Below are 24,343 nucleotides of genomic sequence, written 5' to 3' on the forward strand. Positions count from 1 at the left end.
AGTTTCTAAAATAGACGGAATAACATTTACTTAAAATTCTAGAATCCAAAATGTTTAGTCATTTCCATTTAAGTTTAAAATTAAAGCTGAATGTTGAAAACCTTCATTTAAAAACATACTTCTTCAAGAAGAAAAAAAATACTTATTCGATAAGCATGTAGAAAAGGATCATTTTAATTCTTTGTATTTAACAGGAAAAAAAATGAAAGAAAAACACTGTAAAGTAATTTAAGATAATAGTAATAACAGAGCTGCAACCAACTATTTTTGTTGCCTGTCCGAGGATTCAGCTGCTGGCTTTTGAGGTGAGAACTCTGCAAACCCATCAACTGTGTAGAAAAGTTTCAAAAAAAAAAAAAAAAAAACACCGCTTTAGTCTGGCAGTTCAGTTAGGTGACTACGCGCGAAGTCTTTGGTCTAACCGTTAGTACTTAAAAAGCACTAGGATATCAAACCAAAGAACATTTCAACATCCTCTACAACACATCAATGGCCAACCATCAAAAGGGAAGCTCTTCCTACAAATGGAGAGGATTTGTTATGAACACAGCAGGTACAAACACTTCTTTCCCAACCAGTGAGCTTAACACCTCCACCACTGGCTTTTAAAACCAGTTCTCTCTGACAGGTCTTAGTAGCATTATTCACTCACTAAGCAGAAATATACCAAGGTGTTGAAAATGCTATTTTGTTCATCTGTTACAGAAACTAAAAAACATACTATTAAAATTGAGGAGCATAGAGGAAAACGTAGCTTAATTAAATGGAGATTCATCAAAGGCTAGTATAAATTCAGTAAGTGGTCCTTGTGAATTTTTCTGAGATGATAGGTTGTTCATGCTTGCAACCAAGAATTTGAGGTAATGAATTCGTCTCCACATTTCAGCTAAGAAAACTGAGTCCAGGGAGTTTCAGTAAATTGTCGAGGGTGACAGGCCTGTTAAGTAGCAGGGCGTGATTTACCCCAAGTCTTCCTGACTCTAGAGCACAATTTACACCATCCTCATGTGATTATAAGCTGTGTTTATTATTATTTTTGAGAACAAATTTAAATTAGAAATAAATAACAGGGGCTCGAAGTGTCTCCTTGCAAGACAAGATTAGGTTAGAATCACGTATCTATTCATGCCAGGTGCTGAATAGCCTACAAAATGAGCAGAAAAGAGGGAGTGAGATGTGTCCTCCAGCTTCTTTCCTAGACTTGAGTTTCTCACAGCTTGACTGGCATGAACTTAGGAAGGAAGCTCTCATACCAACACGTTCTGTCTACTGAAAAAGATTTCAAAGTTTGGGGACAGAAATGAGGGTCGGATTTAAATACCAGATTGTGGTTGCACAAAGAGGCCTTTAAGGTGGCTGAAATTTATAGTCCCATGGTAGTATTCTTGGAGGGAACTGAGTATACAAGGAGAGCCAGTGGAAAGAAAGTTCCATTATTTTGAATTGATTTCAATGCATGTGATCTCAACTTAGTGTACCTCCGTCTGACCACTCATCAGATTTTATTCCATAAACATCTACATAGCAAAGTATTTCAAGGAAGTGATTATTGAGCTTACAAACAAAGTATCATTTGTAAGACTGCAGAAAACTTAATTGATGTCTTTTAGGTGTAATGACAAATCCTACAGAAGGCACTTCAGTTTAAATGACATAATTTTTCTTTGTAAATTAGGGACGATCTTAAGTGTGTTTAGAAACCAAACTTCTCTACCTTTGGTTTAGATGAAATTCAGGGAATCAGTGAGTGGTTTCACAAAAGAGTAGAATAAAAATTTGACTTAGGTGATCTCAAACCCATCTTCTCTTTTATCTTTTCTGCTTTGGTTCAGGTGTTGATGAAGGGGTCCAGGTGATATCAATACAAGTCATAGTTCTAAATATGGAGGCATTATTAGCTGTGTTTTCTGTTACTACAATGCAATTTTAGGCCCAGAAATTTGCAATTAATATAGAACACAGAACAAATGCATTCCCATTAGTGACACATTCCTGCTTGCTGTGGGACTGACCACATGGAGATCCCTTTGGGGTCCTCCTTACCTGACAAAAGAAGACTGATTTCCTTTGTTGGAAAGTCTATTTTATTCTTGAATCATCATTGGCACATGCTAGCTGCACTCAGAGTAATGTTTTTCCCAATCCCTGCAGGCTTTAAACACTTCTGCCTCATCTTGGTTGTTCCAGCTCACAAGGAATCCTTTCCCATAATTGCTGACTGACTTAGCATCTGTACGATAACGTTCTTTTTCTGGTTATTCATTCCCATTTTTCTTTTACGCAGTCTTAAAGATGAAAGGAGTCTGGTTTTGTCTGGGATTTTTGTTTGACTGTTTAGTAAGTTGGATATTTGATGATTAGCGGTCAGTCATGCCACTTCCCCGTCGGTCTGGTCCACATAATCCCTCACCATTGCATTAGATGGAATAACTCCTGTATGTAGAGATTGTCTTGTTCAGGAACTGGCCTTCATTATCTGGATTTGCTGTTGCGCCTCTTGTTGATCAATTCTCTTTCTGTAGTAGGATGTGCATCTATTGTCCCCTGGATCAGTTGTCCCTGAAACTGCCTATGATGATAGACCCATCTGGGGTGCGCATTGGGGGAAGATGAGTTCTTTTTAGTAAATGCAGGTGAATCAGTCACTCTGGGTTTAAAATTGGCCCTTGTCTGTAAGGACCACCAAGTACAGATTTATTCACGTGTGTGCAGAACCATCTGGGAAAATCTTGGGGAGAGAATTTATTTTAATTTAAGTGCTAACAGTCACACTTAGACGTCCAACAAGAAGCGCTAGACAGAATGTCTCTCCCGGGATATGTCCTACTTCTTCTAAACCTATTATCAGGCCCATGAAATGCTTTGAACTGCTCAGAACAAAAATGTAATACAAACACCAGGTAGCGACAGTGACATTAATTACCCTGCTTTTGCTGCTGGAAACTAGCAGTGTTTGGGCAAGGTTCAGCTGCGGTTCCCTGACTGGAGAAGACTTACCTAACCAGGCCGCAAACCACCTCAAAGTGTGAGCACGTCAGGCCAGACAGCACGTTCATAACAAATGTTAAGAACTAATATAATGTTACGACATCTGGTATAAAATATTATTTTATCAGATGAATATGATTTTTTCCTAGTTTGATATCTTTCTGTTACTTTTGGTAGAGTGTGGCCAAGTTAGGCCTTTGGAATGCGAAAACCAAATTAAGATTAAAGAATTTCCTGAATTCGGTGGCAAACAAAAAAATCAGCCAGCTGGATTGAGCGAGACAGTGTGGGCACAAAAACTGTGTGACCCTGAGAACACGACATGCCACACTTGGCTCCCTGACCCAGCTGTCAAAGAGCCACCTGACACACCACTGTGTTTACCTTGGTGTCACCTTTGTGGGTCCCTCTGGAGATGGTGTTAAATAGTGATTGACAGCATAGAATCAGCAGCCAGGGGCAGCTGGTTTGAATTACGGCTCCACCACTAACCACCTGCATGTACTTGAGTTACTGTGCAGACCTCACAGTCTCACTTTTGTCATCTCCGAAATGGAAATAAGCATTTCACCTATAGCATGTGATTTTTAAGATTACGCAATCATAGTACATGTGCTACGTACAGTGCCTGCCCGTGGCCAAGTGTTCATTCAACGTTGGTTGCTGTTTTGAGGTCATCAAGGGTGCAAATCTTCCTTACAGGAAAAGAGGACATATAAGGACTCCCCAGGACATCTTGTGTATCTTACTGCATTGACAGGTCATTGCCAGCTAGCCACGTTTTGCAGGCATTGATGAATGTGACCTTTTATATATTGTTGGTAATTGTCAGTAATTCCAGGAAGGAGCCTGAGGGGTATGTGGCATAACTCCTGGTGGCTTATGATGAGATTGGTGGTCACCAGGCTCAGAGTTAAAAGAAACTGCTCTTTTTTCTCCAGATTGGTTAGACTTTTGACATTCTTGATTATCGTTTGCCCCAAAGCGTTTGGTGCTTTGGAGGTGAGAGAGGTATTGGTTTTGAGAGGCCAGTAGAGTGTGGGTTCATGGTAGAAGTGGCAGAATTGGGTAAGTTTTAAGGGGTCCTATGTTACTGTCATGGATTGTGGAGTTGACTGCACAAGGCGCTGAGCCTTCCCTTTCTCCGCTTTCTCTCTGTTTGTGGTTTACCCCGTGTTTGATGACCCTCACTGCTACATCATCCCCATCAGCATAAGTGCAAGTAGGTTGTAAAATGTGGATCAGACTTTCCCAGTCAATGATGTAGTCCTCTCAGGATACTAGCCACTCGGCGTAGAGCTGTTTCCTAGGCTCATTACTTACCCTCCCACAGGTAGAAACACCACTGATTCAAAATCCGTTGGTTTCCCGTATTATCTTCCTCACTTTATTTTGGTGAAATTCAGGAAATTTTGAAATTCAGTCATCTCTGAAGTTGTGCCTTATCAAATGTCAGAATAAAACTATCTGAATGCCTCCTTCTTTCCATGTGTAGTTTCAATTTCCTAAAGCTAATTTCTTCCTTCTAATTACAAGCACTCCAAGAAGAACTAGTTTTTGCAACTCAGCATGAGAGCAAGTAACTCTCATGTCTTCAGGCTGAGTTGAATGCAGGAGGCTTCCTGAATCTGCCCAAGTACAACTGCTTAAGGTACAAGATAAATGTTCCCTGTTCTGTTATTATTATTATATTTTTAGTGCTCAGGGTCCCTAGGGAAATGGTCTCCCAATGGTCAGAACCTTGTGCTTGATATTTCTAAAGGAATTTTGCCCTGGTGATAGGTAGCAGGGAAACGTGTGTTGTTTCTTTTCTTTTCTTTTTTTTTCCCCCTGAAAGAGTAACATTTAAAACGTGAACGTTTTAACTGTGTGTTAAATGTTATTTTAAAATCACTAGGTTTGTTTAGACATATTTACCAAATCCAAGTATACTTTTAGGTATCTTGCTGTTTGCTCAGGAAAAAATAAAAACAGAACATGTTCATTTGAGAAGATTTTGCTTTCCTATAAATAAGGAGCTGGGATGTCTTTCCAGACTGAGTGTTTTTGTTGTCATTTTTGTACCCCCCCCCCCAAATAACTACTGGAAACAGAGAAGGAGATTAGCATCACATCTCAGGCAGAGCTGGAACATCTTCTGTTGAGAGTGGCATCAGAATTATCCCTGGACTCATTCTCCTAATTTTCCTGACTGCAGGGCCTTGAGTCTGCCGAATTTTTACGTGGATTCAGTATTAGTCAGCAAAGGGACAAATCAGGCTGCTTGTTTTAAAAGCAAAACCTCCCTCCCTTTCTTCAGAGTTTTGTGCCTTATCGGGTTCTAAAATTGGTTCCGAATGAGTGTTGTATCAAAAATAATTCTGTTTTCATCGGTTTCATATTTTTCAAACTCACATGGTTGGGTTTTAATTCCTTAGTGTATAGTCTTGTGTTAATGCAACCTTACAAAATAGTCTAGATCCTACCTTGCGTCCTATGAAAACTTTGAAAATGACAGTAATCTCTCTCTTTTGTTTTTAATCTGAGGGCGTAACAAAAAGGTATCAGAATGCTACAGGACTTTTCTCTCCCCACCTTGTTACTTTTCAAACCACTGAACAGGAGCTGTGGCTCTTAATTTAGCAAAATGATGAACTGTCTACCACTTTTTTTTTTTTAAGTTTTTTTATTGAGTTCTAGTCATTTTACAATGTTGTGTCAAATTCCAGTGTAGAGCACAATTTTCAGTTACACATGAACATACATACATTCATTGTCACATTTGTTTTCACTGTGAGCCTACTACCACTTCTTAATGGCTTATTATGCACCAAGAACTTTGTTAAGTACTTGGCATTACAGTTGACTCTTAAACAACATGGGTTTGAACTCACAGGACCACTTACACACAGATTTTTTTTCACGAACTACGGATCACATGATCCACTGTTGGTTGAATCCACAGATGCAGAACCGAGGATATGGAGGGCCAACTCTAAGTTATACTCAGATTTTTGACTTCTTGGAGGTCAGCACCCCTAACCTCCACATTGTTCAAGGGTCAACTGTACTTTGATTTAGTTGGTACAACGAAGGAAGGTAGATATTAGCATCCACATTCTGCATGGGGAAACTGACACTTTGAGAAGTCAATTTCACATAGGTAGAAAATGAAGGAGCCAGAATCTCATCACTGGGCCCCCCTCTCATTAGGAGGCCACCCTCAAAAACACATACGTGGTGAGTGTGATGGGAAAATGTCATAACAAGTGAAGCAGTGTGCAGCTCCATCATAGAAAATTAGCTACAGTTAAGACACCAGGTTCTCCCTCTGCCTGGGAGACACCAGTGTGCCTACCTGCCCACATGAAGGGGCACAGAGATTACCACAGGCCCCTGTCACACCTCAAGGAAGGTAGCAAGTCATGGTCTCTCCTCTTTCCAAATGTTCTGCCTCACCCTTTGCAAATACCCTTCTAGAATGAAGGTGGCAGATGAGAAACAAAATGCAGCATGATAAATTGCCGATTTCCTAGTTAAGTGAATGATTGTCACACCTTACATTCATGAATTGAGTAAGTATCCAGATTAGAATTTCATGCATCCACTGAATCAAATGCCTTCCAGTAAGTAACACGTTCTTTGAACGAGCACCGAAGACTATGTGTATGTACTTGGATTTCTTTTCTGTGTGATCATGACTGGTACTGCAGTTCTCTGAGGAAAATCTCTCGCATTCTGTAGTGTCTTTGTGATCTTCAGTGCCATCTGCCACAAGAAACAGGTGTCCAGTAATTTAATATAATAATTATGAATTGCAAACTAAGACCACTCCCAGAGCTGTCTGTACCTGGGTGCCCAGTTTTGGGCTCTGTACCCCATTCTCTTCCTTCGAGAACACTGAAAACGGCGACTTGGGTTCAGTTGAGCCTTTTTCCGTATCCCACACACACATCCAGAACAGTAAACATTGCTGAGTTCTTTGTTAAATTACAAATCAACTGCCTGGCTAAGCAACTGAACTGGGAATATTCCAGAGGCCTTAAGTTTTGACTATAACTTGTAGTTTTCTGAGGATGGGATGCTGCAAGCTTCTGCGCAAAGGACGACAGGGCCAGAACTGGGAGCCCTGTTGTTGAGGACACTCGAAATCCTCACTCTTTTAAAAACTTACACTGACCAACATTCACATTATTTCTCAAATTGAAGGTTACATTTTCTGCCTCCCTCAGACTAGTGTCACTTCTCCAAGTTGAGAACAAGAGCGCCATTTGGCATTCGTTTATCCCAAACCCAAACCGCTGACCCTTTGTTTTTAGTTACTTTGCCCTTTTGCTTTCGCTTTTTTAATTTGCTTGTGACTCTCTGCTTCCCCCATCTTTTTTTTTTGGTACAATGATTCTTACCTTGTCTTTCCCCAGTCCGTTTCTGACCTGGAGAGACGTGCAGCATGTTATTGTCAGGACTTCCCGTGCAGGACATTTGAACGCTAATGACTGGAAAACCAATGCTGCTGGTTTTAAGGGTGAGAACTTCTTTCATATTCTGTCACAGGCAAAATATTTTTATTTTTCCCCCATTTTAAATGGAGAGCAGGAAATGGAATCCCTCCAAAGAAACTTTAAATTTTGTGCTGACACAGGAAAAGCTTAATCTCTTAGTTTAAAAAAAAAAAAAAAGGCAGATTCCTTTTTTTTTTTAATTAAAGCAACACATATCAGACAGATTTCCCTGGCTTCCCACATCATAGGTCAGTTTTTTTTTAAAGGTAACCAACTTCCAAGTATTGTGGACCTGTGGGGCTCCTCATTCGTTTACTGTTTGCTGTCGTTGATGATCTGAGTGGTATTTGTGACAATGTATTTAAAAATTGCTTACCTTCCGGAGTGATTACCGCTACTTAAGTAATAACTGTTGTAGTTTGTTCACTTGAGGGTAGCACTGTTAGTCGCTAAGCTATACTTTCTATATATTTTGTTTTTATTGTTTTTCCCAAAAACTTCCACAAACAGAAGAACAGGCATAATTCTAAGACAGTACTTTACATAAAGGAAAAGTTCTGTGAAGCTCTGTAATGCACAGTCTATGCAGGTGTGCACAGCATATGATAAGTGCTGGCTGTTTTTCCCGTGGCTGGTAAGAGATTTTAGTTCCTCAAACTGTCTTCTTAATGGTAACCGTTTTGTTTGTTGTCATCCAGAACATATGCTATAGTAAAAAGAAAGTAGTTATATGAAGCAGAGGTCCTACAGTTTCATATCTTTACTCAGGTTTCAGATAGCCTAAATGTTAATCTGTTCGTCTAAGTTACAACAAAGATTACTTTTTGTTGTATCTGCAGACTTAAATTTGCTCCCACATAATCTTAGTATCATCGTATATCCCTACAGATGAAAAACAGGATTTCGTACCATAGGGAACATCTACTTAAAAATTGAGGTTCTGGTCCTCAGATCATTGGTAATAGGCTAAGTAATCCTGGCCAAGTCACCTCATTTTCCTGGGCCCTCACTTCCCCAACTTAAACCATTTAGAAGCTGAATAATATTATCTACATATGATATTTTACAGATGATTTTAATATACCCAATGTTTATAAATATTCATGCTGGAAATGTAACGTGTAATTTTGAAAATTATTTGAAAGTAGTTTATTATAGTCTCGTGCTTTGCCGAAACCTATAAATATACCAGGTAACCAGCACCATATATAAGTTCTTTGATTAACTTCTTCACTGAAGACTTCATTTTTAGAAAAAGGCTATCCCTCTGCTCTTAAGTATTATCAAACATCTTTCCATGCGTGTAAGCTATATAATGCAGCACTGCTCAGTGAACATTTAAAGAGTTGTAAATACCTGTTGGAATCATATTTTCTGAAGCCCAAATCTAGACATTTGGTCCCCAAATAACAGATGTTCTGTGCAGCATCAAAAATACTTGAAATTTCAGTTCTAGAAAATCCAGGATGTAATTTGCCAGATGTATGTTTCCTTTTGATTAACTTCCACATGCTTCCAGCCCGTACTATGTAAATCCATGCGGCCGAGGGGTGGGCTTTGGAGAGGGGGGAAGGGATCAAAACATAACCTTGGCTGTTTCAACACTGCAATGAACTTCTTAGTAGAAGGTTCACAGACTAAGTACATTGACCTCCATGAAGCTGAGGAATCAACTTTAACCCAAATAAAAGTCTTAGTTTTACTTATTCCTTTTTGGCAACTTAAAAAGAGCAAATGGTTCTAATAAAAAATGCAACTCTTTTGAAAACCTCTGTTGGTTTTGGAGAGGGGGGAAACAGAATTTAGACTAAACCACCAGATCCAAACCTGGGTCTGAAGGGGGCTGTACACTGCTTCTGGCAAGGAGGAAAGAGCCTTTTACTATTGCACGTGGCAATATTTAGTATAATATTTCACTCTTCTCTTAGATGGCTGCCAAGAGTAACAATTAAAGTTCGCTTTTTCATAGATGAATTACCCTGAACGGTCTGGACTCCCAGTGGAATTGTTTTGTAATTTTGTTGATGGCAAGACCCATATTTCATCTAAACATGATCATAATATGAAGAATTTTTTTTAAAAAGTTATTTTCTTCCCTACTCTAAGCATTACCATCCCCTCCCTAGTGTCCCACAAATAAAAGTGATTAAGGCAGAGGCTAGCAGGAGAAGTGATATGCTTTGGGGAAGGAGAGAATGCAGGTCACTGGGACTGGAGAAAGATGGGCTGACTTTTTATGGACTAAGAACTGAACGAATAAAAAATAGCGAAGGCTTGGAAGAGGTTCACGCAGTGAGAGCTCATATTTTAAATTAGGTCAGCTGGCTTTTGCAAGCCTTGCTTAGCAGAAACACAGGGCCAAATGCTTCTCCTTAGACAGGAGAAAACGGAAGTCGCCTGCAGACAGAAGCCTGCGGCCATCGGTGCCTTCCCTCTTGCCACTCAGCTTGGTCCTAACGCTGAGTGAGATGTAGGCATAAAACGAAGGTGAAAACACCTGTCCTTCCCTGGGCTTGTGTCTGTGCTCTCATGTTGAGCAATTTAACTTGTGTAAGAGTGGGTTTTTTTTTTTTTTTTTTAATGAAACCATGAGGATTTCACAAATTTCTTGGCAGGTCCTCTTCTGCAATGAGGACTTCTGTATCCACAGCAGAATTTCCTTCTCAGCAGGTAAAGCAGAAGCAGCTCAGAGTAGTAGCCAGTTCGGTTCCGGGGTCTTGCCATCAATAGACTTGATAATCTTAGTCCTCACTGATAACTTCAGAGATGCCAACACCCTATAGAACAGTCTTCCCCAAACCCTGCCAAGCGCATTTCGCACAGCGTCCGTACCTTTCTTCAGATCTGCCTGTGTGTGATACATCCTAGACAGAGAACAGAGCAGATGTTGTAGGAACTAGATTGGTGTGGGTCTCCCCTTAAGGCAGACTATCCACTCTTACCCACGTGTGTTAGGGGCCTGGATTCCTGGCCCCTGGAAGGGGATTCCTTCCAGAAGCAGCTGCTGGCTTCCTGTTGACTGGCAGGGAGAGATTGCATTCAGGCAAGGAATGTGCCCTGGAAGAACTGAAGAATGTGGCTCTTGACTGACTCCTCTGTGTGTTTCTCTGAGAGTAGGGTTGCATCCTGATGAGTTGGGTGCAGAGAACTTTCTCCCCCTTCTCTGTGCTCTCACTGCAGTCGCACTTTATAAACGAGCCTATAGTGAGGTCGATTCACAAGGAAGGGAGCCACTCATCGACATTTTTATGCTAATGGTACCTTAACTTTTAATAACCTTAATTGAACTAAGATGATTCTGTCTTGCTGCTTCTTTAATAATAATAATAACAACAACAATAATCTTTATAATATAGTTAAAATATCTTTTGTAGAAGGTTTGTTTTTTTAAATAAACACAGTCCAATGAATGTGTACCTGTGAAAACTAACTAAATGTTATTTTGACTTGTTCATCTTGTGAATAATCCTAGCTAAATTTCAGGCAACACCTTTTGACTTTAAACTCCCTCCAGAGATAGCTTCTTTAAAAATAAATGGAATAAATATCACGCACCTATCGCGGAACCTACCTGAGATTATGCATGAGTATAGGAAAGTATTTGTATGAGGCCAGATGAACAGATGTGGTATTTGCCACTAGAGAACTAAAATCCAAATTCCAATATTTTGCTGCTGACCAACATTTGCAATATGCCAGAAGATGACTTTGGCATTAAATTGTTTGTTGGGTTTTTTTTTTCCAGTATTATTTCTTTCCCTCTTGATCCCTTCCCTTTCCTCTTATGACAAGTCTTTTCTATTTTTTTTCTTTTCTACTCTTTTTAAAACCTCCTCATGCTCCTTCATATACAAATCAGCTGTAGGAGTGAGGACTTTTGCCATCAGGGTGGTTTTCTTCAGGGAATTTAATTGATACTAATTGATTCTTCATGTATTTATTCAAAAATATTCCCTGTGCACCTTCACAAGTGGAAGTGGCCCCAAAGAGGAGAAGGGGGAGGAAATGCCAGGGACCCCAGGCCACTGCCACCTGCGCTGGCTGTGCTGTAACTGACGCAGAGAAACAGCAGTTTACACTGCGCTCTTCTCTCCATTCAGTCCAGACAGTCTGCCAGGTCATGATGACAGAAGCATCGATGCTGCTTCGCTCACCATCTTAAAATATAGCTCAACCTGAGCAGTGGAAGGCACCTCATGAGAGACGGTCTCTTGGGGGGTGCCGTGGACATTTTGACCAGCTCTGTCTGTGCACGTGGAATCTGTGGGTCACAGAGCCATGCTGAGGACTTTAATCCTGCCTTCTAGTATCCATGGCTCGTATCTTCTCAAGAAGAACTTAGCTGTTTGTTACAACCCCCTCCCCTCTCCTGCTTTAATCTGACGAAACTGCAGATTTACCACCCCTCCCTCCCCCAGTCTCCTGGGCTGTGCTGGCTGAGTCTTTCCTCACGTCCTGCTCCCTGGTTTGCGAATGCAAGTATAAAAAGTATCATTGAACGCATGCAACGTCGGTGTGGTAGCTTCTGTCGAAGTGTGTGTATTTGGGTATTGTGACTTGCTATTATACAGTTAAACTCTCTTAAATCTAGGAACAGGAATAGACGTCAGATAATAAATTAGGAACTTCTGTCATCTTTACTAGGCGAAAGAATGAAAAAATGTCATTGAAAGTCAAAAATGACAACTAAGTGAGCGAGGTTACCACGCCTTCCATTTCACTGCCCTCCCAGACTATGTAAGTCTCTTTGTTTCTACCAGCATGTTGCTGAAGCCCCCCGTCCCCACTGACTCTTTCTCTGACCACAACTAAACTACTAGGCTTTTTTTTTTATTTCTAACTGATTTCCCACCATGGGGAAAACAATTGACAGTCTAACATGACTTCTTAGCCTCAAAGGCCCCTAACTTTTAATAACCTTTATTACTTTCAATTACCATCATTTTATTTCCATTGGTAGGGCTGGTAATTTTAAGATGTTCCAGTATATTTTTAATACCTACCTGTCTTGCTTTCAGTTTGTAACACTTATTAAAAAGAATTAGTAGTGCTGAAACCATTAAGCATGCCATTTGTTGAATTCAACTGAAGGTTTTGAAATGTGGGGGGTTTTTGTTGTTGTTGTTGTTGTTGTTTTTTGAGTGTATTAAGTGCTGTCTGATGTGTTACCATTTGAAAGGGTAAATCTGTGTTGTATTTTCATATCTCACTGCACAAATCATATTTTATCTTTGCCACTTAGCATGCTGATGTGATGTTGGTAGCTGTGATTAAAGCTACATAATGTACCTTAATTGGAAATCTGCACATCATGTTTTTGAAGAAAGGTCAAAATGAAGTGTCATCCATCTGGTCAGTGTCAGAGGCGGGTATTAGAAGCAGGCTTCGGTCCCGATCCTACTTGCAGAAATAAGACGTTTAGTTCTTCTCTTACGATGCAGAGAAGGATGTAAACACATTGGATTCCACCTAATCAAATTTGCTCCCTAGAAGTGCTACCTGATCTTCTGTCAGGAGTCTATGTTTTATCCCATTGTGCTCTATAAACTCATACTTATTTAATACATATTAACTTACAGTCTTTCATTTTTGTATTCATTGGTCATTGATTATATGAGCTTATCTTCTTGCTCATTTATGGAGGAAAAAAAAGGTGTGAATCACGCATAACTTAGGGATTTTACCTTTATCCTTTTGTCTGATGGATGAATTTTTCTACCTTGGAGCAGAAATACAGAACCCTCAACAACAAACTGCTTTGGTCATTGCTTAATCTAGAGTCTTGTACCCAAAACGTCTCCTTGTTCCTTCGGAGTGCTCCACTCATGCCTACGAAATATGTGAGATAGATGTAAAAATATTTTCTAGAAAGGAAAAATGTTTTCTCCAGCTGGTCTTTGAATGATAGTATTAGGTTTATTAGACTTTGAGGGTGTTTTGTTTTGTTTTTTTCCATTTCTAAAAACGTAAGTTTTAAATGCATGTGGTTTCACACTTAAAATCCATCTTCAAAATAGAATTAAAATGATGTCATGCTTATGACTATTATTTCTTTGCCAAGTATAATTAGCTAATGAGGGGGATTATGTTTGGAGCAGTTTGTGACTTTGCCGCAGTCTTAAGAATGTTAAATTCTAGTAGAGAGTCTGTTGTTGGTATTTTCTTTGGTTTTTGAGGAAGCCAATTAAAGTTTTTGTATCTTGGTTTCTGAGAATGTGGGTAACAAATAACCAAACATAATGAGAAGGCTGAGTTGAATGAAAAATGCTTTGAAAATGGAAAATATCAAATATGAAAAGAGTCTTAAAAGTGTATTTCATATGTCACAGCTTCCTGTGTGAAAGGAGGATAAAAATAGGGAACTATGATGTGAATTAGAATGCTGTTTGGTGTTGAAATTAATTGAATTACTTGAGTGGACGAGAGAAAAATGTATTAAGGACTTTTAAAGGAAATTATCACAGTGTGTCTTCCTACCATTTATCCCATAATCGCATATCAGTGACTATACTATAATCGTATGTCAAACACAACTATACTTAAATTCTGTTTTGCAAATTAATTTTAATGTTTAAATATCACCTTGACTTCAACCTGCTAAATCTTGAAAGTTGTAATGAATTGTTTCAACATAGGAATTAATGACAGAAATCTGAACTGATTGTAGCCAATGATGACCTATCAACTGTTTAGTATTAATATAATTAAGCTGTGAGCATAAAATAAGATTTTTTAACAATATGCTAAAGTTTGTATACTTAAGAGAGAGATGATGTCTCTTTCTGCGTAATCACCTGACGAACTTCACTTTCACTGATTCTGATGAGGCTAGACTCTATCCTTCGTGGTAGCAAAACCTGATACTTTGTGTTTACAATTGATATTTCAGGCAAAGATAAAAACCATCAAGGCCTAAACCTGGTAAAATACAAAGGGTGATGAACCAGGGCCAGTGCTGTTTTCAGGCCAGAAGTGTGTTGTGACTATAAAGTAATGAAATGGATTTCTCTGAATCACTAATAATTGGATTCTGAATCCAGTTCCAAAATAAAATACCCAAAAAAGATTTATGCCAAGACAGCCTGACCAGAATACACAGACACATACATACATGCACGTTCTCTTACAGAGGCTTTTAAAATTCAACAGTCTTTTTTGTAATTGAGGGTTTGTTTATTTAAAACAAAAAACTCACTCAGCATAGTGGTTTGGAGCATGGGCTCAGTCAAATAACCTGGGATTGAATCCCAGCTTTGTAAACAAATAAATAGCACATCTGGTAATCCACAGTCTTAACTTCATTGGAGTAAGTTTATCTATGATAGGAAGCACCACTTTAAGTGTAGAAATGTATACATCTGTATAATCATCATCACAATCAAGGTATAGAACATTTCCGTCACCCCCAAAAATTATTTTGTGCTCTTTTCTCATCCTTTACCCCCCCACCTTATGCAACCAGATACATTTTCTGTCACTATAGATTAAATTGTCTTCTGTAGACTTTCATATATATGGAAATATTTGAAACTGGCTTCTTCCTCTCCGTATAAAATTTTTTAAGGTTCATCTATGTCATTAAGTATATGAGGCGTTTATTCCTTTTTATTACTAAGTAGTATTCCCCTATAGAAATATACCACAATTGTATAATCATTCACTTTTTCATAGATGATTTTAGTTATTTTTATTTTTGAGGTATAGTTGATGTACAATATATATAAGTTATAGGTGGACAACACAGTGATTCACAAGTGATTTTTAAAGGCTATACTCCATTTATAGTTATTATAAAATATTCACTGTCTTCCCTGTGTTGTATAATATATCCTTGTAGCTTATTTATTTTATACCAAATAATTTAGACCTCTTAATCCTCTACCCTTGTTTTACCTCCCCCGTCTCCCCACTGGTAACCACTAGTTGCGTCTCTATATCTGTTTCTTTTTTGTTATATCCACTAGTTTGCTTTATTTTTTAGGTTCCACATATGTAAGTGATATCAAACAGTATTTGTCTTTCTCTGACTTATTTCACTTAGCGTAATACTGTCCAGGTCCATCCACGTTCTTGCAAATGGCAAAATTTCATTTTCTTTTTGTGGCTGAATACTATTCCATTGCATGTGTGCATGTGCGTGTATCACATTTTCTTTATCCAGTCATCTGTTGATGGACACCAGTTGCTTCCATATCTCGTTAGTTGCAAATAATGCTGCTAATGAACATTGGAATTGCATGTATCTTTTTGAATTAGTGTTCTGGAGTTTTGGGATATATACCCAGGAGTAGGATTGCTGGATCATGTGGTGTGTTTATTTTTAGTTTTTTGAGGAACTTTCGTACTGTTTTCCACAGTGGCTGCACCAATTTACATTCCCACCAACAGTGTACTAGGGTTTCCCCTTTCCAAGGACGATTTTATTGTTTCCAGTTGGGGATTCATCAGTAAAGCTGGCATGAATATTCATGGACAAGTCTCTGCGTGGACAAATGACAACCTTTTAAACATTACACGGAAAAGGCCTAATTTAAACAGAGACTTTGAGGAGTAAGGGAGCAGTCCAAATGGCAAACCAGATGAGCGGTTCAGGCCAGGCACCGGGCACATGCAAAGACTCAGTCAGGGAAGAGCCCGGAGGCCATCGTAGCTGGAGTGTGCAGCAAAGGGAGGAATGAGGAAGACAGCGTCACACGAAGAATTGAGCACAGTTCTTCCTCCTGAGGAGGCACTCAGGGAAAACGGTCATCTACGTGTTGTACGTCGTTCTCATACAACATTTAATACTGAGTGAGCTGTTAATATTCTGTTCAGATTTTTGTGTGAGAAAAATGGCACACATACACACACAGCTGTGCTCATTAAATGCTGTGTGCAGCTTAAGAGTGAAACGAGCTTCACTCTTCCTTGGAAATACTACATTCATGGATTTCTTGTAATTCTTCGCCCCTCATCCCTGTAGTTGGTTTATCTAATTTGGGTTCTTGTTCTCATTTGCCCATGATTTTCGTTGATGATTCTGGATAAAGGGTTAACTTCCTTATTTGTGTTCTCCGCTTTCCTAGTGGACTGCTTGGATTTCAGTGAACAATAGAGGGGCTCGAAGGTTTTGAACAAAGCATGATCTGCTGATCATGCATGAGTTGTACTTAAGTCACACACGTAACCCAGAGGAGAAGCATGTATAAGTAGAATGAGAGGGCAGACAGGTGTTTGAGAACCTTACAGTTGCTACTGGAAACCAAAACTCTATAGAGTAGTTAATTCAAACACAGAGTATCTTTTGTTTGTGTTTCTTGGAGGATTGGGGTTCAAACAGGATGAGACAGCTTTGGTGAGCAGAGAGGAGAAGTTCACAAAAAGGGCGGGTGTGGTGTGATGAGGGAAATCATTTAAAAGAAACTGAGAGCAACATTACCTGAATCCTAGAGTTAGGAGTTATCATGTGAGTTGAAAATCATTTTGGAGCCACTGCAATGCTTGGAGAAAGTGAGTTGGCTAACAGGAATGACTTTCAAGCAAGTTAATTCTGGTTGCTTTGATGTCAGTTTTCTTTTTTAAATTGATGGGTGTGAATCCATTGGTCCGATGGCATGTGCTATAAAATGACACGCCGAGAAGAAATTGGCTTGCTAAACTGGATGGAAATGCTCTTGCAGTGATCCTTTTCTGTCATTTTAGTATGCAGTTGTGTAGTCCTGACCTTAAGGACTGTGACATTCAGTGAAATTTTTTATCATCTCTTCGCCTCCTTCTAAATGAGGAGAGTTACAGTGTTGGCATATAGAATCATCTTTGGTAAACACTTTTTTAAAAAAAAGAGAAAGAAATGCATTTTGAAATGGATCTTTAATAAACTCAGGGCAAAGAGTGTGATGACAAGATTGCTTCTTGAAAAATGTCAGGCCAGAAATTGTACTTTGAGAAGTTTTCACGGATTTCCTTTGACCAGAGTCTCTTTGCTGCTTAGTATTGTTCACCATGACCTTCAGGAAGCCACATAACTTCCAATATTTGAATTTTTTTCACATACAGTTGTGATCTTGGTGTTTGCCATATCACTTGGCAGAGATTTAAAGAAAGCAAGGGACATAATTCTGGTTAGCCTCTTAAGTGGCTGTGAGACTCCTGCAGGTAGGATGACAGAAGCATTTACAGTTTATAAATGACTTTTTCTCTTTCTTAAGTTTTACATTAATATTCTTTTTCTTGGCCATGAAGCAAACTGAGAATCATCTGTCATCCTAGGAAGCTACATGACTTTTATGAGTCTGCCAGAGGCTACAGTGTGTTTGCTTTCTTAATATACTGTGTGGGATGATTTTATCTGGAAATCTTCTACTTTTCTTTTTGTTCTGCCCTCAGAAGTGTCTTTAGAGCCAGGGTAGAAGATACATGTGCAGCTTTGTTCCAGAGTTCAATATTGTGCATCTCAGAAGCCTAAACTCCCACTAAATTCTAGCCACTTCTGACTAATCAGAGGAGATATCTAAAAATGCCAGGAATACCCACCTTGCATGATAGGACTGCCATAGTTTGTTGCAAAGGTTATTAACTCCACAAGAGAATCAAATGCAGAGGCTGAGTGAAGACTGAAATCTGGTCTGTGATTTACTCACCAAGCCCATACCCAGAGTGGGATGATATCCACCTAAAGAAAGAGGCATCTGTCTCTAACGCACATAGGTCCCACTGGCCAGCCCTGTTGCGTGGACTTCTGTTGTGATTTCTCCCACAACTGTCTAAGTCACAGGTATCTTTTCAAAGGTATCTATCCAGAGATGGTCTTGGTCATTTTTAACCTTCATCTGTCGCTTTGACCTTGACATTCATAGAACCTTCGTTAGCAAAGTAGCTCAGTGTTACTGCAGTCAAATAGTTTTCCACTATCTGTTTAATCACTATCTTTGTCAACAGCCCTCTACACAAAGTTTGAACATAAAATCTTAGAATTCTGAGTGGGTGTGTTAAGCACAAATCTATTTTTCTCTTTCTAGTCTTTCTACATTCTCTTCCTTCTTGTAAGCAAAGATGACTGATGCTTCATGAGTTCAAATGTATAATTATTTCATATGGGGCCAGTAGGAGAAGATTCATATTTGGGGTGATGAGTCCTTATAAAACTTGACATAAGCAGGATGCAGGCACACAGGCGGAAGGCAGAGGTGAATAGGCTTTATTTGATATTTCCATGATTATCATCAAGCTGTCTGGTGAAGGTACTTCCAACAGGCCATTTCTTTTCCACCGAGGAATAAAGCTTTAAGTGTGGAAAGGAAAAATGTGATTGAGGTGCAGAGGAGGAACTCTGTTATTGAAATTAGTACATGCCTATCAGTTTGGGCTCTGGCATCAACATTCCAAGCACAGACTAAGGCACCAGTCCTTTGTCCCCCATCAGGGACAGAGGACTCTTAACTTGCCGTGACCACACTGAGATCAGGCCAAGTGGGCACTGTGGCCACTGCAAAAACTAGCTCGGGATCAGTAAGATAACCCAGATGATCAAGAGGATAAAGGGGGCCTTCTTACATATTTCTAAAGTACAATTTTAGTAAAGATGGCTTAGCCCCCCTTTTTTTTTTTCTATCCAGAGAGATGTTTATATTCGTGCCAGTGTCTCCAACATAAACCAGACCCAAAGATAAATCCTGAAAGTTAATCCTGCCCCAGTTCTATGCATAACTTCCTAAGGCCACTGCACCTCGGAAGGTAGGGTTACACACACCAGGCGATCACTTTGCAGAATCCATCTGGATTCATCTTCTGTGAACTCAATAGATCGAGACTTTTTTTTTTCTTAGAACCTCAATTCAGACGCTTTACGCATGTTCACATCTTGCTAGCCTTAGGCATTTCAAAGCAATCAAACTTCTATCACCCATCCCAATAATAGTTTCAACAGGCTTCATTTTATGGTGTTAGACCAGAAGATGTCCACTCTGAAGTTTCCAGACTCATCTTTAAAAGAGCCAAAAAGAAGGGTATTGTGATCACGGCTGGATGTGAACTAATGGGAAGTTGCTCTCTGCCACTCAGTGCCATTCTTCCGTCTGTGCTTGCCTGGTTAGCTGTAATTAAAAAATAAACAGCCTCAGCAAGACTATAAAATAAAGCATCTTTTCCATATTAATAGTATCTTCTCACTCATGGAAAACCCCGATAGAAATGAGTGAAGAAGGTCGTTTCTCAGCAAGAATAGGGGAAAGGGTTATGGGCCAGATGTTAACTTTCCTTCCAAACCTCACATATTTCTCTTTCTGCACATGATATTTTAATGAGTTTTGAAGAAGAGAACAGTTTTTATGCAGCTGATTTGCAAATGGCAGAGAGGATAAAAATGTTCCAGTGTTCATTTATGATATGTAGATAAATTTCCAAAATGTTTCCTCCCTTTGCTACTTTGTTGTTCTGAGGATTTATGATTGATTTAAGTACCTTAGTTGAAAGAACATTGTGTGTCTAACAGACAGTTGTAATCAGTGAGCACCTATGTAATAGATCAAGATTTTGTATTGGGATTAAGTCCTTGTGACTTTAGGCAAGTTCTTTTAATGTTCATGAGACAGTTTTTTCAGCAATATAATGTGAATAATACTATCTTGCTAATAGAGTTGTTATAAAGATTTCATTAGCTAATATATAAAAATAAATGCACATGTAAGGTACTTTTGCTTCCCGTATAAACTTTCTTCTAGGCATCTTACTTTGGGAAGCATGCTTGATGCATTAAATGCACTTCAGTTGTAGAGGCAGTAAGATTAGGAAATAGATACCTGAGTGCATTTGCTGTTTTCAGCATTGTAATTGAGCATGATTTTGCATCTCAACAAATTTTGATTGTATCCTAAAAAGGTATAGAAATTCACTCTTTGAGTGATGTGTATCCAAAGAAAGAAATATCTAGACCAGCCTGTGCTTGAAAAATGAAGATTGTGCATCTATAGATTAATTAGGAGAACTTTATCCACCTCAGATATTTTTATAAGAGAAGCAAAATGTTTTTGGTAACCCGTATGAGAAGACATTGGTATGATCTTCTGTATAGTTAACTTACTCCTAGCATGAGGGGAGGGCATTTGTGAATCATGCCTGTGAAGACTCAGGCCTTGTGTTGGAGACACTAGCCTGATTAACCAGGCGTTAGTTAGTTAATCAACTGGGCTTGCAGGAAAGACTCTAGCCCTAATACCCTAAGGTTCTCAAAGCGGGGTCGCTGAACCAACAATATCGGCATCACCTGGGAACTTGTTAGAAATGCAAATGCTGGGCCTTACCTCAGAACTGCTCATCAGTGGGGTCTACACAGTGTGTGCACCAAACAGGTCTTCTGAGCAATGCAGATGCAGGTTTGGGAACCATCGTCCCAGGTTATCCACCATATCTAAGGAATTATCTTCTCTCCTGGTCACATTTGAGTGATGCTAATGAAGTGCCATCCTTAGAAAAAATGGTAAAATACTCTCTCAAATGACTTTTTCCCCCCTGCACTTTGGATAAGGAATCCTATGTGTGAAAGTTGCTCTCAAAAAATCTCATTCCCTGTTAGTCACTTAGCCATTTGCTCCCAAGCTGAAGTTCATTCCCCTTTCTGTCTATTGAACCATAACCCTCTGTTTTCACACTTTGTATTCCCCCATCTTGGGGGTGGGGGGACTTTTCCATTATCCTCCTGCCTTAGTTCTGTCCTTCCTCACACAACTAAAAATTCCCACCAAGTAGTCTGAATTAGCTGCTTCCATGTCCTTATTGTTTAGTCTCTCTGTAAGTTCCTGCCATCTTGTTTCCATTTCCACCTTTAACAGTGAAATTACTCTCTGAGACTTTCAACCATTCCCTGCTTGCCAAATGAGAGGGTTCCTTGTTTTTCTCTCAGAGTTCATGCTTTTGATTTACCCAGTCCAGATCTGTCTTTCCTTGCCTTTTGTGATGCAAAGATACAGTCCTGCTCTTCTCTGACACTTTCCTGAGTCCTTTCTCTCCCTTTCTTTCACGTGGGCCATGCCCTAACCAAGATCTGTTGCTCAGAGAGCTCTGGAGGGAGAGCACGCTCCCCCTCTCCCTCCCTCCCTCTCCTCATTCCCTCTCTCCCTTTCTCTCTCTCTGACTCTCAATTCCACTTTCACATCCCTGCCTTTCTTTCAGTTAGAAGTACTACCTCCTTACTAATGATTTTCAGTTCTTCCATCTTCAACATTGACTTCATCCATTACCAATCCAGAACCTCTACACAAGTCTCTCCTTGTGTCCTTTAAAACTCAGAACTTCCAAAACAGAACTATGGGTCATCTTTTACAAAACAACTTCTCCCCTAAACTCACCTCTACCATCAGAGAGAGCCTTCTCTAGATCACCCTGTTCACTCTGACTCAGCATCCTGCATGGTATGAGTTGTGAAATTTCATTGCTCCTTTCTTATCTGATCTCTTATTTCGTTCACCCCTTCCATAACCTTCTTTATGGTCTCCCATGCCTGCACCACTGAAGTTACTAGTTCCCGCCTCAATCCTTCTGCCCGTTCATATCCCATATACCAATGCCAGGTGAGTCTTTCTAGAGTATCAATTAAATGATGCCATTTCCTTAGTTGCTGTCTACTCTGCCACATCCAGATTAAATCCACCTATGGGATTCCAGGCCCACACATCTTGCTTGAGAAAGCCGCTACTCTGCATATCCTGGTCTCATAATTTTCCCCATGAATTATACCTCCATGAATCCAGCTCTTACTCAGGGATGTAAGAACTGTCTCAAGTACTGTTTCTTCTAGGAGAATATGTAGCCCTCATAAATGGCCTATTCTGAGATTTTATGGAAATTTCCTTATTCTTGTCCCTTATTTGAGTCTAATGTAAATGAAAAGGATGTTCATGCAAAGCCTTACCTAGTACTTGAAACTTAGAAAGGTAAGTGTTAGCTTTCTTCCCAATGAGAAGGTGACATTCCCAGATGCAAGGAATACTTCTGTGGGCTACACTGTGGTTTGCCAGCCATCATATCAGCAACGGGTAACGGCTCCATGTCAGGTGAGCCACGGATGTTTGGTGTAGTTGGATGAAATAACCCTATCCTTGCAACCTCTGTTCCCTACTGAGTAGGAAAATGCACACACTTGAAATAAATATCAACCAGATTTTCTATTCCTTTCTCTTATGTGAATTTAAGGGAAAAGCAAAGGGAAAGTAAAGTTAAATGAAGAGTTATCTAAAAATATTATGTGAGTAATTCACAAATAAGAATTTTGACTGCTGGCTTTTCAGGATCCCAGTCTGGTTGGTAGTTGTTTAAGTTATACACCAAGAAGATCTAGGCTGGGGCGCGAACATATGGTCCATCTGATACTCAATTAGCTTTTCCCCAAAGGCCCTTGTAGTACATTTTTGATCTTGTTCTCATCTCTGTCCAGACCATCTTAGTTTCCTAAAAATAAGCACAGGGATACAGGGCTAAGTCTGCCCAAGGTGGTAGAATAGTTTTCCTACCTCCATTCAAGGGATACTAGTTAATTACCTTTAGCAAATTACTTGCCTTGTTACAACCACGTTGGAAGCAAATAAAAGAAGAATGGTCAGAGAAAAGGAGAAAATAATTTGATATGTTTTTTTTTCTTAAATGCCCTAGAGAAGAAGCAGGCATATCTCCTTATCCTAACTCTGTACATTTTAAAAGATGATAATAAATATGTACTTTATATAAACACACAGAATAAATTGTGTATCTATACATCCACGTAGAATGAAGTGCTTTGTATACAGAGGAGAACTCAGCAGTGGTTTCCTACACTCTTCTTACTTCCTCTCGGTAATGATGATCCTGCCTGACTACCTACAGCTGCTGACCAAACCCATCCCAAGGGGCACTTTGCACATACAGCCAAGTATCAGTGTCTGGAAACTCTCCACATGCAAGTCCTCAGTAATGCTGGCAATGGCTGGCATCTTTGTATCTGGCTGGAGTTGTTAGTAGAGCCTGTGATTTCAGGAAAGCAAGGGAAAACTAAAAACAAAGCATGCTTTGCAGTAAGGCAGGTGCTGGCTGCTGGGTTTTCCTGCCTCCGGGGGGGACTGCATTTTGCATGAGGAGGCAGAAGAAAGCACTGCAACTGTAGTTCCGAAGCTTCTGTGCCTTTCTCCCTGCAATCTAAAGGGTATGTAATGAAGAGATGGCTGTCTAAGAAAGGGCGTTAAGAAAGGGAAGAAATGAGTAATTCTGGAAGCATCGTGGCTTCCATCTGTCAAGATGTTTAGGTGTAGAAATGCTGACATAGGAGACGGAAGAGTGTTACTTTGCTCTTTTTCTTGCTTCTGAATCTTAGTTTTCCTGTTAGCTGTTTATTTCTACTTTAAAAGAAGCAGTACTTAAGCATTTACATCATGCATGTGCGATGGGGTGAGCTAAGGGAAGTGTCGCAGGCTCTCACGTTTCACGCCCTCCTCCTCTGCACGTTTGGTCTAGTTTGATCAGTAGGTACGGGAGGCGCAGGGTCCCTGGTGGGAGCAGTTATTTTGAAACAGGTGGTTCAGCGTTGAGGATCAAAGAACCCAGAGGTGCGAGGTCTCCCACAGCTGCAGGAGCTCTTTGATCTCAGCTGGAGTTGCTACCCACCCCGCAGATCAAGCAGCCCCTACTTGAGACAGGAATTTGCATTTGCGTAACTACCTCTTAGTCTGGTGGTTTACTCTTAGGTAGAAGAGCAACGGCCTGCTGATGGCAGAGGACACCCCACACTTGGGGTTGGCATTCAGTCCTCCCGCAGTCCGCTCTCTCCCCCTTACTTCCTGCCACGTCGACCACTAATGCCCACCCCCTGCTGACCACTGACCCTGGATGCCACCTACTCCAGGGCTGCTGGTTTCCTCACTTCCCCCGAAGAA

The 24,343-nt window shown here is 39.9% G+C and overlaps 1 protein-coding gene across 5 annotated transcripts in view; it reads left to right on the plus strand.

The window, feature by feature from the left end:
- The window catches only part of PCSK5 (proprotein convertase subtilisin/kexin type 5), a 413,713-nt gene that overhangs the window by 212,440 nt on the left and 176,930 nt on the right, over window positions 1-24,343 (plus strand). For all 5 annotated transcript variants that reach the window (XM_032477865.1, XM_014562872.2, XM_032477866.1 and 2 more), the window contains exon 10: window positions 7,389-7,492. In XM_032477865.1, coding sequence (XP_032333756.1) covers window positions 7,389-7,492 — 104 coding nt within the window. The remainder of the gene's footprint in view (window positions 1-7,388; window positions 7,493-24,343) is intronic.

Source organism: Camelus ferus, chromosome 4, assembly GCF_009834535.1.
Source record: "Camelus ferus isolate YT-003-E chromosome 4, BCGSAC_Cfer_1.0, whole genome shotgun sequence".
NCBI lineage: Eukaryota > Metazoa > Chordata > Mammalia > Artiodactyla > Camelidae > Camelus > Camelus ferus.